Below are 18568 nucleotides of genomic sequence, written 5' to 3' on the forward strand. Positions count from 1 at the left end.
CCCACCTCTGTATAGTGGACTGGTCTCAGCTGACTTTCTTCTGGGCAGCAGCCATGGCCACATCAGGGCCAAATTTTACATTTTACAGTATGTTGTCAGGAGGTTTCGAAAGAGCATTCTTTGATAGCCTCTCTGCCCTTGGAAGATAATGGAAGCTTGTTTCCTAGAAGCCCCATCAGACACTATGTTCTTATCAGCCTGAATGGGGCAGGTGTCCTCCTGAATCAATCAGTATGTTCCAGGGATATAGGATACAGATTAGCTTGAGCCAAGTCAGGGCACCTTTCTGGCCAACCAACCACCCGTATGAGAATGGACATGAAAATCTGGGAGTTCATTGCTGGGAGATGGAAAGGGATGCTGACATCACTAGAAGCAATGGTGCATCAGTCAGGGCTCAATCAAACAAGCTGTTCCAGGACTCCCAGTGACGAAATCTGAAGCTGTTTGCAATTAAATCACATGGGGAATATAGGGAATTCTAGCCCATTAATTGAATTAGGATTAATGAATTCATAGACCTATAAAGAAGGAATTAATAATCAAATAAAGGAAAAGAAGAAATGCTACCTTATTTTAGACACCAACTAATACAAGTAGATATAGTTGCAAAATTTATTCCCCCTAATACATATTAATTTGATACATGTGACCTTAGCAGGTATGGACAGTTTGATTACGGAGTTAGCAGTAAAGAATCGAAGAGAAATGGGGCAGAGCTGGAGGCCATGTGAAGTAGAAGTGGGGTCTGTGATTAAGGTGTTTACCTGCAGGTGGAAATGGTCCCAGGAGAGGGGAGAGGCCCACAGTGCAGGACAGATCTGAAGGACAGCCCCAGGGAGGCCTTGAGGTGGGACAGGAGGGGTTCAGGGCACATGGAGTGTTAGCACAGACTTCCAAAGGTGGGAGCAGGGGGAAGGTGGCCTCACCCTTAGGGACAAAAGCTAGGAAAGGACAGAGGCCAAGCCTGCTCCGATAACCTGTCAGGAGGGAGCGTGAGGGCACTGGCTTCATTATTCAGACTCCTTTGGGGGCACCTGCTCACCCCAGTCCCTTCTCAGTTCTCTACCATTTCCCTCTCACCCACCCAACACCCCAGGACACTGAGCTTGTGTCATGTGACATCCCTCCCTCCTGGCCACTTAGACCTCTGGCCCAAGCTGGAGCCAATGACTCCCTCCTGGGAATTTGGAACTGCCCCATCCCGGTGCGGACCCGCTTCGCCCTGGCCAGGCTCTGCATCTGTGCTCTGTGGTCTTCACACTTCCTTCGGCCTTTGCTCCCCCACCTCTTCCGTACAGGGCAGCCTCAGGCTCTTTCCAAACTTCAAACCACAGCTCCTCACTTGCCAGGGGCTTCTCACAGAGCTCTGGACAAGTCCAAGTCTGTGTCACATCTTGGTGTCAGAATAGGAGACAAATAATACAAAGACACCTACCTCAAGCAACTGCCAATCTACAAAGTGGTAGTTAGATCACCTTAAATTCACATAGTACCCAGTGTTTAATATAATATATTAATAATTTTATTAAATGGTGTTTCCTGAGAGCATGTATTTATGGTATACTGTGTGATGAGACGGGAAGGATGCAGACAGCACTTCTAATGCACACGGAGTTTGGTGGTTATTCAAGGCGAAGCGCTTGTGTCATTGAGTTGTGAGCCGAACCACCTCTTTCTAACAGAATGCTATTTTGTCAATGTTGTAAAAAACGCAAAACACAAAATTTACCATCATAGCAATGTTGAAACGTATGCTCAGCAGTGTTGAGTATATCCGCATTGTTGTGACATAGAACTGAAACTCTATACTTATTGTGAAGCCATAACTTCCCTTTCCCCCCCTTTCAGACTCAAAGCCTGAAAATCCTCGTTTCTCAAAAGCGGTCCACATATTTCTATTTTATATTTCTATTAATTCGACTTCTCTAGACGCCTCATACAAGTGAAATCCTATAATATTTGTCTTTTTGTAATTGCCTCATTTCTCATAGCATAATGTCCTCAAAGTTCATCTTTGTTATGGCATTTGACACGAGTTTTCTTTTTAAAGTGAAATAATGAGTGTGTGTGTGTGTGTGTGTGTGTGTGTGTATTTACATATATTTGAGGAACCACTATATTGCTTTGCATAGCGGTCTTACAATTTTACAACAATAGCACACACTTTCTCCACATCTTTACCAACACTTGCTATTTTCTGTTTTTTGATAAGAGCCATCTTAACGTGTACGAGGTGCTATCTCATTGTGGCTTTGCCTTGCATTTCCCTAATGATTATTGATGTTGAGCATCTTTTCATATGCTTGTTAGCCATTTCTATATTTTATAGGGAGAGTGTCTATTCAAAGTCTTTTCACCTTTTTAAAAAAATGTTTATTTTTGAGAGACAGAGGGAGACAGAGTGCAAGCAGGGGAGGAACAGAGAGAGAGGGAGACATAGAATCTGAAGAAGGCTCCAGTCTCTGAGTTAGCTGTCAGCACAGAGCCCATTGTGGGCCTCGAATCCACCAACCATAAGGTCATGACCTGAGTCGAAGCTGGACTCTTAACTGACTGAACCACCCAGGTGCCCCTCTTTGCCCTTTTTAAATTATTTGGTGTTTCGTTGTTGAGTTTTAACATTTCTTTCTATTTTCTGAATATTACTCCATTATTAGAGAATGATTTGCAAACATTTTTATGCATTCCATAAATTGCCCTTTTACTTTGTCTACTGTGCTGTTTGATGCACAAAGTTTTTAAGTCTGATGAAATGTTATTTGTCCATATTGCATTTCTTGGTGTCATATCCAAGAAATCATTGCCAAGTCTAAGGTCATGCAGCTTTCCCCTTATGTTTTCTTCTAGTGATTTATAGTTTTGTGTCTTACATGTAGGTGTTTAATCCTTTTCTAGTGATTTTTTTGTGTATGGTAGAACTTAAGGGTCTACCTTCATTCTTCTCCATGGGGCTGTCCAGTTTTCCCAGGACCATTGTTTGAAGACATTTAAATTCCCTTTTATGAGCACTATTTTTTAATTTTTAATTTTCTTTTTTATTTCTGAGAGAGAGAGAGAGGCAGCATGAGCAGGGGTGGGTCAGAGAGAGAGGGAGATACAGAATCCGACGCAGGCTCCAGGCTCTGAGCCAGTTGCCAGCACAGAGCCTGACACAGGGCTCAAACCCACAAACTGTGAGATCGTGACCTGAGCTGAAGTCGGATGCTTAACTGACTGAGCCACCACGGCGCCCCTATGAGCACCTTCATACAGTCTGCAGAAATTGTTTAGCAGAATGGCAGTTTCTCAAAAGTGGTCCACATATTTGGTTACTCACACAAGTGGAAAAGTTATGATACTTTTCTTAAAAATGTTTATTTATTTTTGAGAGAGAGAGAGAGAGAGAGAGAGAGAGGCAGAACATAAGCAGGGGAGGGGCATAGAGAAAGGGAAACACAGAATCTGAAGCAGGCTCCAGCTCTGAGCTGTCAGCACAGAGCCCGAAGCAGGGCTCGAATTCATGAACCACGAGATCTTGACTTGAGCGGAAGTCAGATGCTTACCCAACTGAGACACTTAGGTGCCCTGGTTATGATGCTTTTTAAGTGCAGCCTGCTAGCATACTTTTTACAGAGATTTTATAATAATTACACAAAACAACCTCCAAATCAGATTAATCTACTCACATAAAATATAGTTCGAGGCCTCATTCCAGCCACGGAGTAATTTTCATCTAGTGAAATCTACCACTGGACAGTCTGAATCACTGGAAAACGTAGGTGTGTGGCATCTAGACACTTGTGAGTTTTGATTCGTTTTGAGGTATTTTTTAGTATTTCTGTGTCCAGGAGATGTTATCTGTAAATGGAAATAGCTGTATATCTTCCTTGATGATCAAAATGGATCTTTCTTTCTTTCTTTCTTTCTTTCTTTCTTTCTTTCCTTCTTTCTTTCTTTCCTTCTTTCTTTCTTTCTCTTTCTTTCTTTCGCCTAGTTCTCCTGGCTAGAATTGTCAGTGCAATATTGAATAGACATCTGGAAAGCAGATATCCTTGTCTCATTCCTGGTCTTTGGGGGAAGGTATTTAGTCTTCCTGAAGCCTGATGTCAGCTCGGGGAATTTCACTGTTGCCATCTACCAGGGTACAGAATTTCCCTTCTATCCTAGTTAGTGAGTGTTTTAACAAGAATGGATGTTGAGTTTTTTCAAATGATGCTTCTGTGTCTATTCAGAAGATCATGTGTTTTGCTTTTAAGTTTATTTATTTTTTAAGAGAGAGAGAGCATGTGCATGCACATGAGTGGTAGAGAGGCAGAGAGCAGGAGACAGAAGATCTGAAGCAGGCTCTGTGTTGACAGCAAAGTTCCGGTGGGACTTTGAATTTACGATGATGAACTGAGCATATAAGTTTACTTCCCCTCCCTCCCCAGGCCCCACTGAAATTGAAGTCAAGAAATGCGAAAGAGAATTGACACATCTCAACAAAGAAAATGGAACAGATTTGATTATAACGGAAGAAGATCTCAACACATTTCTGGAAGAGAGAACGTGGATGAAGCATGATAACAAATGAAAGAGTGAAGGTATCTTTCAGACAGGAGAGAAGCTGATCTGAACAACATAATCTCAAAGAAACATGAGCACCTGAAAAGTCTATAGAGTTATACCTTATACCTGTTGTAAATCTGAACCCCACCCTATTCTGCCCCAGCCACTGTGCAGAACCCAGGCAGTATGCAATTGGTACCCATTAAAAATCTGTTGTTCTTATAAAAAAAAAAAAAAAAAAGATCACAAGATCATGACGTGGGCTGAAGACGGATGCTTAACTGACTGAGCCACCCAGGCACCCCAGGATTGTGTGGTTTTTATTTTGGTTCTGTTGATATAGTAAATACATAAATGATTTTTGGGTGTTAAGTCACTTTGCATTCCTGAATAGATTCTAGTTGGTCATGGTACACAATTCTTTTTATATGTACTTGATTCAGCTTGCTCAGATTTTATAAGAGGATTATTGCATCTATATTCATAGGAGATATTGGTCTATACTTTTCATGTGTTGTCTTTTTTGATTTTAGCATCAGGGCATCCTTTTCTATTTTTTGGAAGAGTTTGGGAACAATTCATACAACTTTTTCTGTTTGGTAGAATTCATCTGTAAAGAAATCTCACCTGGGTTTTGTTTGTGATTAGTGTTTGTATGACTAATTCTACCTCTTTGCTTACTATACATATATTCCAACTTCCCATTCTTTTCAGCCTGTTTCAATAGTTTGTATCTTTACACAGATGTGTCCATTTCAGTGATAGTGGTCCAATTTAGTAACATGTAGCGGTTCATAGTATACCCATTATTCTCAAAAAGGGTCAAAATGTCCCTTTTTTAAATATCTTATTCTAATAATAGGGCAACAGACAATACCATGTTCAAGTGCATCTGACATTTCTTCTTGACCACAGGAACCTCCACCTCCCCCACAGCACCCGCGGACCTCCCACAGGAGGTGCCCTCATGGAAGTCACTTTGGGAAATGCCAACCCAGGATACTAGCCTGCTTTGCCTGGCACACTGCAGGCTGCAAAGCTTCCTCACGCACAACACATGCCACATGGGAGACCTGGGAACAGGTGACACTTTACCCATTTCACAGATAAGGGAACTGAGGCTCCAGGAGATGGAGTATGTAGCTCAAGGTGCCCCCAGCTGGTGAGAGGTCTCCTGCCCTGGACTCCACCCTCCTTCCTTCACAGCAGAAGTGAGTGGAGAGCAGGGCTCTGAATGGGCTAAAGAAAGTAGAATATTTCAGAGAAAAAGCCAGGCCAAGGCTGGACACTAGCCCAGGATGGGGTTCCCGGGCAGGTGGGAGGGGGTGGAGTAGTCAGAGCAGACACTGAAGGGGGACAGAGGACTGGGAGGTGCTGAGGGGACCCTGTCAGCTCGTCCTGAGCGCATGCATTTGTGATCTCGGCAGCTGGAGGTGAAAGACCCCAAAGGAAGTGGGAGAAGGTTCTAGTCCCACCAGGGCCCCAGGAGGCCAAGTGACTGAGGTCAGGCCCCCCTGTTCTCCCCACCCAGTTTCCTCCTCTGAGCCACAAAGGACGTGGGTGAAGGCTGCCAGACAAAAGATGGGATGCCCAGTTGGATGTGAGCGTCAGGTAAAGAGCAAACACATTTTAGGGTGAGTATATTCCATGCAATCTTTGAGACACACTTACACTAGACAATGGCTTATTATTTATCCGGTAGTGGATGTTAACAGCCCAGCCTGTATTTCCATTGCAGATGAGGCCCAGTGACCTTCATGGCACAGATGAGGGGTCAGACCCTGGGGGGTTGGGACTAGATCCCTGGCCGGGGCTCACTTCCTTCCCATGGGCAGTCTCTCCCTGTGGACCAGGCGAGGGATGGCTGGGCTGCACCTGGCTCTGAGGGAAAAGCCCGGCTCCGTGTGGTGGCCACAAGGCTGGTGAGGGGCTGGGGACCCAGGCGTCAGCGGTGCCCGTGCTCAGGGATCACCAAGCCCCAGAAGGCAGAGCGGGGAGGAGGTGTCCGCGTCTACCCTGACGGACCTGTGTCTAAATCTGGCCGAGTGTGGCCGAGCTCCGTTGGCTGAAATGGCTGGGGGAGAGCAGGGCTACAGGAGGTGGCTGAGGGAGGCACAGCAGCACAGACCCCTGGGAGAGGAGGGCAGGGGCGGGGGAGGGGTGGGAAGCTCCAGGGCCAAGGGCCCTACCTGAGCCCTCAGGTGCAGGGATTGCTGGTCCATTACCACATCCCGGGCTGTGGGGGCATCATGGCACCTGCTGCCCTCCAGCGCCCCCCCCCTTCACTGGGAAAGCTCTAGCTCTGTGTGTGTGTGTGGGGTGGGTGGGAGATAGATGGTGTGGAGTCTCTGAGGAAGCACTCCTCCCCCCACTTCTCCACAAACTGGTGTCTGTGTTTGTGGTAAGTCCAGTGACACGGGGAGGTGGCCTACAAGAGGAGCAGGACCCGGCAAGTTCAGATTGCGAGGTGGCAGCCACATAAAGGGGGGTGTGGAGGGAGCCTCAGCAGCTGCCCCACCATGACCTCCTGGGCCCTTCTGCTCCTTGCCTCGGTGCTCCTGGCCACCCCGGGTAAGGACCTTCCCCCGTGCCCATCCTGGCAGCTCCTCCTTAACTGAGGGGAAGAACAGTCTGGACATTGGGTTGGACTAGGCCTCTGGACTTGAAATCTTGGGGGAAGGTGAGAGAAAGAAAGATCTCTGAAAGGAGATAAGAGTTGTTTCTTTTCAGAGCAGCTCCAAATCTTGTGTGTGTGTGTGTGTGTGCGTGTGAGAGAGAGAGAGAGAGAGAGAGAGAGAGAGAGATGGAGAGAGAGAACAGAGAGGGATACAGGGAGACAGAAAGTGGTTGCATTGATAAGGGGGGGTGGGTAGTGTAACCTTCTCCTCCTGTTTTCCAGAAGAATTGAGAGCATTCTGTTGCAGAGACTGGCTCAGAGCAGCTCCAGGGCGGGGTGTGAGGACAGGACCCCTGGACCCTCACACAGCCCCGCTCCTGTCCTGCGCTCTGGCCACCTCCGGGGCTCCCCGCCAGCCAGGAGATCTGACCATTCTGTCTCCTTCCCCTTGCGGAGGGACGCTGATGCTGTTTCTTCCCCAGGTCTGACCTTCTCTGGCTTGATTCCTGAGGGTAATGACTTGATGACGGCTGACCTGTGTCAGGAAGAGCAGTTCTTAGAGAACTTGATCCTGGAGGCCGTCCAGGTTGGTGGCTGGCTCTCTGCTCACTTCCCCTTACAACCTCCCTCACATATTGTCTCCTCCCTGGGACCAGCAGGCAGGGCTGCCCATCCTGCAGGGCAGAGGGGAGGCAAGGTTGCGGGCTGAAGATGCTGGTGTTTGCACCATTGTGCCTGGTTGTGGGGCTACCTCAGTCTGGCTGGGCCCTCCCCCAGAGGGTCCTCTGGGTTCTGACCAGAGTAGAGAAGAGGGGAGAGGGCTGCTCTGGGTGAGGGGTGGCGAGTGTGGGGCAGGTCCTGGGGGGTCTCAGCCCCACCAAGACTAACAAGAAGGTGGGAAGGGCCAGCCAGCCTGCTTCGGGCCCTAAAGCACAGAAAGATCCTAGAGGCTCCCACTGGCCTGGGAGACACCTGAGAGCCCCTCCCTGGGTCCCTGCCAAGGACTGTTGGGGTGTCTGAGATGCCACCTCAGGAGGCGATGTTTTCTGACAGGGTGACTGGCGGAATTTCACCTGTAATACTTGTGAGATGATAATCAAGGTGCTGAGAAAAGTCCTGGGACATGATATCACGCAGGTAAGGCCTGGTGATTTGGGGACCCATCTGCCGGGCGGTCAAGGGCACAAGTGGGGCTGGAGGGCTACGGGCGACACTGAGGAAAGGAATGATCCCAGGTTGGGCCATAGCTTCTCAGCAGGGATCTGTGGGCCCCCTGGTGTCTGGGGACTGACCTCACATAATCCCCTGAAATCACGAAGTTCTGTCAGTATGAACGTAGGAGGAAGGGCTTCTGTCCCACCATCAAAGGAAATTTGGTCTGAGGGAAGGTAGGAATCTTTCCCCTTTGGCCCCACCATGTGTGGTAGACAGAGCTTTGCGAGGCTGGTTCCAGTGAGGAGCTGGGTCACACTGAGCCCCCTCAGATCTACCAGTTCTTAGCTGCATGACTGGACCAAGTCCTTAATGCTTTCAGAGCCTCGGTTTTCTTATGTGAGCAGTGGGATGGATAAGAATCACCTCTTGCATGTTATGGAAACCTTTTAAAGGAGCTGAGGGGGTGGGACGAGCTTAGCTCCACGCCTGGCCCTGAGCAAGTGCTACACAAGGGGATGTGTTACTACCAAGAAGCACTGCTCTCCCAACTCCCCTCCCCCCTGCCTCTGCTTTGTTCCCTGATCCTGCTCAGCTCCCTGGCACTGCAGGGCCCACCCTCAGCCCTGGGAACGCAGCTTTACCCTTCTCCTCGGGATGGTGGCAGAAGATATATCAGAGTCGAATGTGCCAAGACTCCAAGTTCTTTCCCCTCCTAACCTTCGTCACACACCCTGTGTGACACCCATCAAGTTGGGGCCCAGGAAGCTTGGCAGGCAGAGCCTCTCCTGTGGGTCTAGGAGCCGTGGGCGCTTTTCCCCACACAGAAGGCAGGAGGGGTGGGATGACGATGTACAGGGGACTGGGACACTACAGGGCCAGTGTCCTCACAAGTGCCCCTCCTGACCACACTTGGGCCAGGGCTTTGGGGCCTGGGCGTGAGGTCTGATCCCTGCCCCTCTATCGTCTGTCCCCATGGCCACCTGGCACCAGGCTCTACTCCCAGCATGCCCTTGGTCAGAGGTGCCCAGGGCCTAGAACTGCTGGGGTGTGCAGGGGGGCGTCTGCCCTGGGCTGAGCTCACCGGATTCCTCTTCTTCCTATGTTACTACTACAGGAAACCATCAAACACGCTCTGTCCTTGGTGTGCCGGAAGATACTTGGGAATAAAAAACAATGCCAGGAATTAATCACTAAGTATGATAATAAAATCACCCAAAGCATCATGAATGGGAAAAGCTCCAAGGAAATCTGTGTGCAACTCAGGATGTGTCCCCCTACAATAGGTGAGTGTGGAGGAGCCAGCAGGGTCTTTCCTGGAGGTCCCACTTCAACCCCCCTGGCGTTTGCGAAAGGGTTTAAACCCACAGAAATCCAGCTGCCACACAGAACTTCCGCAGCTCACACACATCCCACCAAGCTTCCAGAAGGTGACACATCACTCCCCCCACTGTGTGCAAAGTGTGGAGAAGGTGGGCAGAGGGGCTGTAGTTGGAAATGGTTGAGAAATACTGCAGGCAATCCTGGGGTCCCCATCTGTGGTCAGCTGTGTCCTTGAACAAGTAGCTTAACCTCTGTGAGCTGGAGTGTCCTCACCTGGGAAGGGGATAGGAACACGTAGCTCTGATTTCTACCAAGGGCTGAATGTCTAGGGACATTGATACCAGGCAAGCGGCCTCAGACAGGGACCGTCAAAGACATCAGAGCCCCGATGAACTCCCATCCCCCAGCACGGGAGCCAGGCCACATCTGTGCCCAGGACTCTAGGGGCCTGAGAGCTGAGCTCAGGAGCCCGGCTGGCGGGGAGCGCTCTCCCGTCTGTCCCTCCAGGGCTGCCCAGGCTGTGGTGCAGGTCAGGCCATGGCTGCAGCACGTGGGACAGGAAGGACCCTGCTTGGTTCTGGTGGCTCATGTAGCCCTGACTGAGGTCGTGGGACTTGATGCCGGCAGATCTGGGGGCCACCACAGTGTGAGTCCCCCCCATTTCCCGTGATTAGAGTCTGTGGTTTTTCATCTCTAAAGCCCCACAAGCCACACAGGCCCCTGACTGGGTTCCAGGATGTGAGTCCAGGGCTGTTCTGTAGGGACAGGAGGTTCTAGTCCCCATTTCCCGTGGACACTCCACACTCCTGCCCACTTCTCTCTTGTCTCCACTGCAGGTCGCTGAGCCCCTGGGACCTCTGACCCCACCCTGGGGAGGAGCACGGATTCGCCAGCAACCACCACCTGCTTCTGCCCTCCCACACCCAGAGCCCACCCTCCAGTTCCCTCACCTAACTTCTCAGTGCCTCCCCCTGCAGAAGAATAAATGTCATGCAAGCTTTTGGCCACAGCTGCTTTTCCTTTGGTGGATTTGAGGGGTGGGGCTGGGAGGCGTGCTTGGGTGGCTCATGCATTCCTTCAATAAATGTTTCTTGTTTGTCCCGCACTGTACTAGAGGCTAGGGATTTTGTGGTGAGCGAGTGAGCCTCAGCAGTCCTTACACATATGCTCATGAAATACTTAGGGACAGTCACTAGAGATGCACATCCTTGGAGAGCCTGGGGTACAGGGTGGAGGTACCCCCAGAAGCTCTCAGGCCAGGAGGAGGAGCAGCAGGTTTTGGTTTAAGTAGTCTTGGTCATAGCGGACAGAAAACTACACTTTGCTTCTCTCTGCAGCGATCTTTTTTGCTCTTTTGTGGGAAGTGTATTATTTAAGATTCTTTTGGTTGTAAGCAACAGAAGACTTAGCTCATTCTGGCAAAATGCATAAACTATTTATTGGCTCAAATGATTAAGCAGTCAATAGATAGCTCAGACGCAGTATGATCCAGATTTGAGTAGTGTCACCAGAGCCCTAATGTTCCTCAGAACATCTCTACTCATTGGCATTTTGGGCAAAGACCATAGGCTACACTGGTTAGAATGATCCAAGTCAGCACACACCCTGGGGCTGAGTCAGCGTTTTTAACACCCAATCACTTGGATAAGAATGGACATGAAAATCCGGGAAGATATGGTTATTGGGAGAGGGAAAGGGATGTTGGCCATCACAGAGACCAATGGTGTGTTGATCAGGGCCAATCAAAAAACCTATTGCAAGAAACTCTAAATGGTGAAATCTGGGGCCATTGGAATATTCAAATGAATAAGGACAACAGTACATTCACCCATTGTGTAAACTACAATTTATGAATTCAGGTAGATAGAAATCATACATTAATAAAAGAGAGGAAAGGGAAAGTGTTACATTACTGCAGAATGTCAAATGATAAATGTAGACATAATTGCAATCTAGGTTTCCACAAATATTTAGTAGGTTGGAATTATTTCCTAAATTGCATGGTTAGTTAACTTGATAGTGGAGAAATCTTATAGACAGGTGATGAACGTTTTCTGCTCCTCTTGCCCAAAATACACAAAACCTGAGGAAACCTCAGACAAACCCAACTGACTTTCTCCAAGTAGTGGGCCAGTACTCTTAAAACATGCCAAGGTCAAGGCAGAGGAGAAAAGATGGAGGAAGTGTTCTAGATCAAAGGAGACTAAGCAGATACTTGATGTAATTGTAAACAGATGACCCTGGTGTGGATCCAGGGTCTGTAAAGAATATGACTGGGGTAACCTATGAAATTCATTGGAGTCTGGGATGGTAATACTGTGCCAAGGTTAATGTCCCAGTGTTGATGGTTGTGCTAGCTTATGTATGACAGTGTCCTTCTTGTAAGGAAATGCAAACTGAAGAATTAAGGGGGTCATGGGGCGTCATGAAGGCAATGTACTGCAAATGACTTAGAAGAAATGGCAATAGGTACATACGGGGGGACTATGATGAGACACACACCACATACATGTAGTGAAATGTTACCAGTGGGGGAATCTGGTTAAGGAGAAAAGGAGCTCTCTATTCTAGTCTTACAGCTTTTCTCTAAATTGGACACGATTTTCAAGGAAAAGACATGAATTGTAGTAATTTGATCTTAGCAAATGGATGGCTGGTGGTGACATTTGCTGAGGTGGGAAAGACATTTGGATGGGTGGATTTGGAGAGGACAAGGAAGAGCTCTGCTTCGACCTGAAGAAGTGTGTCTATTCCATAAGCAGGTGTCAAGAAGGGAGGGTATCTGGGCCAAGTCCACATATGAAGTCCTTGAATTGGATGTGATGGACCAGGAGAAGGTGCAGAAGGAAAACATTCCTATCTGAGGACAGAAGGCCGTGGGTGGGGGGGGGGGAAGGGGGAGGGGTGTGAGGGAGGAGGAGCCCACAAGGAGATTGGGAAGGAGGAACCCACAGGGACAGGAGAAAAAACAGACAAGGGGCCAAGGAGTCACAAGAACCAAACCGTCCAAACGAGGAATGGCTGACCATGTCCAGTGCTGTTGGGATGTCAAGACCGTGGAGGATGGAGGACTGGCCACAGGCTTTGGGGCCTTTGGGCCTTGGTGACCTTAGTCAGAGGGTTTCAGAGCTAGGAGGAAATAACACCCATGTGGAGGGAGAGTAAAGGATGTGACGTCAGCAGATATGGACAGTTTGATTAAGGAGTTAGCAGTAAAGAAACTGAGAGAAGTGGAGCAGAGCTGGAGGCCATGTGAAGTAGAGGTGGGGTCTGTGATTAAGGTGTTTACCTGCGGATGAGAATGGCCCTGGGAGAGGGGAGAGGTCCACTGTGCAGGACAGAGTTGAGGAATAGTCAGGGAAAGCCTTGAGGTGGGGAGAGGAAGGGTTCAGGGCACATGGAGTGTTAGCACAGACTTCCAAAGGTGGGAGCAGGGCGAAGGTGGCCTCACCCTTAGGGACAAAAGCTAGGAAAGGACAGAGGCTGGCCTCACCCTTAGGGACAAAAGCTAGGAAAGGACAGAGGCCAAGCCTGCTCCAGTAACCTGTCAGGAGGGAGCGTGAGGGCACTGGCTTCATTATTCAGACTCCTTTGGGGGCACCTGCTCACCCCAGTCCCTTCTCAGATCTCTACCATTTCCCTCTCACCCACCCAACACCCCAGGACACTGAGCTTGTGTCATGTGACATCCCTCCCTCCTGGCCACTTAGACCTCTGGCCCAAGCTGGAGCCAATGACTCCCTCCTGGGAATTTGGAACTGCCCCATCCCGGTGCGGACCCGCTTCGCCCTGGCCAGGCTCTGCATCTGTGTCTCTGTGGTCTTCACACTTCCTTCGGCCTTTGCTCCCCTACTCCTTTCGTACAGGGCAGCCCCAGGCTCTTTCCAAACCCCAAACCATGGCTCCTAATTGCCAGGGGCTTCTCACAGAGCTCTGGACAAGTCCAAGTCTGTGTCACATCCTGGTGTCAGAATAGGAGGCAAATGAAATAAAGACACTTACCTCAAGCAACTGCCAATCTACAAAGTGGTAGTAAGATCACCTTAAATTTACCCAGCACCCAGTGTTTAATATGAAAAATTATTAATTTTATTAAATGATGTTTCCTGAGAGCATGTATTTATGGCGTCCTGTGTGATGAGATGGGAAGGATGCAGACAGCACTTCTAATGCACACGGAGGTTGGTGGTTATTCAAGGCGAAACACTTGTGTCATTGAGTTGTGAGCTGAACCACCTCCTTCTATCAGGAACGCAAGTTTTTTATTGTTGTAAAAATGCATAACGAATTTTACCATCTTCACAATTTTTAAATGTACACTCAGCAGTGTTGAGTATATTCACCATGTCATGACACAGACATCCGAGACTTCTTCGCCTTACAAAATTTGCACTCCATAGTTACTATTAATCCACACCTCTACTCTTCCCCACTATGTCCTAGCTTGGCCTGTAAAAATTTGATGACTCTAGATGCCTCGTAGGAATGAGATCAGACAATATTTGCCTTTTTGTGACTGGGTTATTCCACGTAGTCCAATATCTTTTTTTTTAATTTTTTTTAATGTTTTATTTATTTCTAGGAGAGAGAGAGAGAGAGAGACAGCGTGAGCAGGGGAGGGTCAGAGAGAGGGAGTCACAGACTCTGAAACAGGCTCCAGGCTCTGAGCTGGCAGTCAGCACAGAGCCCGACGCGGAGCTCGAACCCACAAACCGCGAGATCATGACCTGAGCGAAAGTCGGACGCTTAACCGACTAAGCCACCCGGGAGCCCCTCACGTAGTCCAATATCTTCAAAGTTCATTCATCTAATGGCATTTGACCTGATTTTTTCTTTTTAAGGTTGAATATATAACACATTTTGTTTATCTGTTCACCTGTCCATGGACACTTGGGTTGCTTTCGCCTCTTGGCTATTGTGAATAGTGCTGCTATGAACATGGTAGTGCAAATATCTCTTTGAGACCCTGAAGTTCATTTTATTTTTTATAAATATCCAGCATTGGGTCTGTTGGAACATACGGCAGATCTATTTCTAATTTTTGGAGGAAGCACTATATTGCTTCGCATAGTGGTTTCACAATTTTACAACAGTGAACACTTTTTCCACATCTTTACCAACAGTTGTAATTTTCTGTTTTTTGATAAGAGCCATCTTATCGGGCGTGGGGTACTATCTCATTGTGGCTTTGCCTTGCATCTCCCTAATGCTTGTGGATGTGAGCTTCTTTTCATATGCTTGTTAGTCATTTCTATATTTTCTAGAGAAAGTGTCGATTCAAAGTCCTCTGCCCTTTTTAAATTGAGTTCTTTGCTGTTTCCTTGTGGAGTTTTAATATTTCTTTATATATTCTGGATATTACACCATTGTTAGAGAATGGTTTGCAAACATTTTTACCCATTCCATAAATCTCTTTTCATTTTCCACTGGGTCATTGGATGCCCATCTTTAAATGGGATGAAATGCATAAATAAATAAATAAATAAATAAGTAGATAAATAGATTTGATGGAATGCTATTTGTCCATGTTGCTGCATTTCTTGATGTCATATCCAAGAAAGTATTGCCAAGTCCAGTGTCATGCAAGCTTCCCCTTATGTTTTAGTGTATTAATTTCTAGGGACTTTTCATGTATGGTAGAGAGTAAGGGTCCACCTTCATTTTTCCCAATGTGGCATCCAGTCTTCCTGGTACCATTTGTTGAAGAGCCTCAGTCCCCTTAGTGAGCTCTTTCTTGCGTATAGTTTTGTAGAAGATGGTTAGCACGAAGGCCAAGTTTTTCAAAAGTTGTCCACATGTTTGATGCTCTTCTGAGGGGAAAAGTATGACACTTTTGAAGAGCAGCCTGTTAGCATGCTTTTTACAGAGCTTTTACAATAATTACACAAACAGCCTCCAATTCAGATTGATCCACTTTATTCACATAAAATACAGTTAGACATCTAGTTCCTGCCATGGATTGATTTTGATCTAGTATAATCTAGTGTTGGGTAGTTTGGATAATTTGAAAGTGGAGATCTGTGACATCTAGACATATCTCAGTTTTTATTCATTTTTTTTAAATAAATTTTTTAGGCTTATTCATTTGTGTGGAAAGAAAGAGAGAGCGTGTGCGCATCCAATATCAGTGCACATCCAAGCACTGATAGTGCAGTGCAGAGCCTGATGCAGGGCTCGAACTCACAAATGGCAAGATGAAGTTGTACACTGAGCTGAATTTGGACACTTAACAGACTGACCCACCTAGGTGTCCCAGTATTGATTCATTTTTGTTGAAAATTTAATTTTTTAAAGGAAAGAACATTTTTTTTTAAAAAAAAGTTATTTATTTTGAGAGAGAGAAAAAGAGGGAAGGAAGGAGAGGAGCAGAGAGGAGAGAGAGAATCCCAAGAGGCTCTGCACTGTCAGTACAAAGCCCAATATGAGGCTTGAACTCATAAACGTGAGATCATGACCTGAGTTGAAGTCAAGAGTCAGATGCATGGCTAACTGAGCCTCCCAGAGGTCTCTGTTGTTTGTTAATTTTTTTAGTGTTTACCTTGGAGATGTTATCTGTAAGTAGAGATAGCTGTATATCCTCCTTGCTAATAGTTGGATCTTTTTTTCTTTATTAATTTTCCTGGCCAGAATCATCAGTGCAATATTGAATAGACATTCTGAAAGCAGACATTCTTGTCTTGTTCTTTGTCTTTGGGGGGAAAATATTTAGTCTTTATCATGAAGTCTGATGTCAGCTCTGGGATTTTCATAGATGCCATCTATCAGGTTGCAGAATTTCCCTTCTATTTCTAGTTAGCAAGTGTTTGAACAAGAAGGGATGTTGATATAAAAAAATGATATTTCTCTGTCCATTGAGAGAATCATGTAGTTTTTATTGTTTACTCTATTCAAATAGTGAATCACATAAATTGGTCTTTAGGTGTTAAATCATCTTGTATTCCTGGAAAATTATGGTTGGAAATGGTATAGAATTCTCTCTAAATGTTATTTTTAAATATTGTATGTTAGCTAAGATTTTGTAAAGGATTATTGCTTCCATATTCATAGGAGATATTGGTTTGTAGTATTCTGGATTGCCTTTCTGGTATTGACATCAGGGAATTATCTTCTATCTTTTGGAGAGTTGGGAAGAATTGGTATTAATTCTTCTAACTTCATTTTAACATTTTATTTATTTTGGCAGAGAGAGTATGGGAAGGGCAGAGAGAGAGGGAAAGAGAGAGAATCCTAAGCAGGCTCCACATCATCAGTACAGAGCTCGGTACAGGACTTCATCTCATAACCTGTGAGATCATGACCTGAGCCAAAAACAAGAGTCAGACGCTTAACTGACTGAGCCACTCAGGCCCCCAAATATTATTCATCTGTTAAGATATCTGACCTGGGTTTTTGTTTGTGGGTGGTGTTTGCATGATTAATTTCATGTCTTTATATTATACATCTATTCAGCCTTCCCAGTCTTTACGGTCTGTTTCACTAGTTTGTATCTTTACATGGATGTGTCCAATTTAGTATAAGTTGTCCAATCTAGTAACATACAATTGTTCATAGTATAAACAGTACCCTCTCTGTAAAGATAGTCAAAATGTCCCTTCTTTTATTTCTGATTCTAATAATAGGGCGACATACACTACTTTGTTAAGGGTGCTGAGAAGTCCCTTGGAGGGAAGCCTGTTGCACCTTCCTAGTATCCCATTTACTAGAGAACAGGAACCCTCTCCCCACGCCCCCCCCCCCAGCACCCGCTGACTCCCACAGCAGGAGCCCTCACAGAAGCCATGTAGGGGAATGACAACCCAGGATACCAGGCTGCTTTGCCTGGCAAATGGCAGGCTGTAAAGCTTCCTCATGCACACACACATGCCCCAATGGAGCCCTATCAACAGTTGACACTACACCCATTTCACAGATAAGGGAACCGAGGCTCCAGGAGATGGAGTATGTAGCTCAAGTTGCCTCCAGCTGGTCAGAGGCCTGCTTGCCTGGACTCCACCCTCCTTCCTTCTCAGCAGAAGTGAGTGGAGAGCAGGGCCCTGAATAGACTCAGGAAAGTAGAATATTTCAGAGAAAAAGGCGAGGCTGAGGCTGGGCACTAGCCCAGGATGGGGTTCCCGGGCAGGTGGGAGGGGGTGGAGTAGCCAGAGCAGACACTGAAGGGGGACGGAGGGCTGGGAGGTGCTGAGGGGACCCTGTCAGCTCGTCCTGACTGCATGCCTCTGTCATCTCAGCAGCTGGAGGCGAAATACCCCAAAGGAAGTGGGAGAAGGTTCTAGTCCCACCAGGGCCCCTGCAGGCCACATGGCTGAGGTCAGGCCCTCTGTTCTCTGCACCCAGTTTCCTCCTCTGAGCCACAAAGGACGTGGGTGAAGGCTCCAGACAAAAGATGGGATGCCCAGTTGGATGTGAGCGTCAGGTAAACAGCAAATACATTTTAGGGTGAGTGTATTCCATGCAATCTTTGGGACACACACTAGACAATGGCTTATTATTTACCCGATAGTGGATGTTAGGAGCGCAGCCTGTATTTCCATTGCAGATGAGGCCCAGTGACCTTCATGGCACAGATGAGGGGTCAGACCCTGGGGGGTTGGGACTAGATCCCTGGCCGGGGCTCACATCCTTCCCATGGGCTGTCTCTCCCTGTGGACCAGGCGAGGGATGGCTGGGCTGCACCTGGCTCTGAGGGAAAAGCCCGGCTCCGTGTGGTGGCCACAAGGCTGGTGAGGGGCTGGGGACCCAGGCGTCAGCGGTGCCCGTGCTCAGGGATCACCAAGCCCCAGAAGGCAGAGCGGGGAGGAGGTGTCCGCGTCTACCCTGACGGACCTGTGTCTAAATCTGGCCGAGTGGCCGAGCTCCGTTGGCTGAAATGGCTGGGGGAGAGCAGGGCTACAGGAGGTGGCTGTGGGAGGCACAGCAGCACAGACCCCTGGGAGAGGAGGGCAGGGG

General features: G+C 47.5%; 1 protein-coding gene across 1 annotated transcript in view; it reads left to right on the forward strand.

Moving 5' to 3' along the window:
- The first annotated feature begins 7045 nt into the window (after positions 1 to 7045).
- The window catches only part of LOC120245550 (antimicrobial peptide NK-lysin-like), a 15788-nt gene continuing 4265 nt past the window's right edge, over positions 7046 to 18568 (forward strand). Inside the window, exon 1 of the mRNA XM_039252645.1 lies at positions 7046 to 7101. Coding sequence (XP_039108576.1) covers positions 7050 to 7101 — 52 coding nt within the window. The 5' untranslated portion in view covers positions 7046 to 7049. The remainder of the gene's footprint in view (positions 7102 to 18568) is intronic.

Source organism: Hyaena hyaena, unplaced genomic scaffold (assembly GCF_003009895.1).
Source record: "Hyaena hyaena isolate Hyena2069 unplaced genomic scaffold, ASM300989v1 scaffold_421, whole genome shotgun sequence".
Taxonomy (NCBI): domain Eukaryota; kingdom Metazoa; phylum Chordata; class Mammalia; order Carnivora; family Hyaenidae; genus Hyaena; species Hyaena hyaena.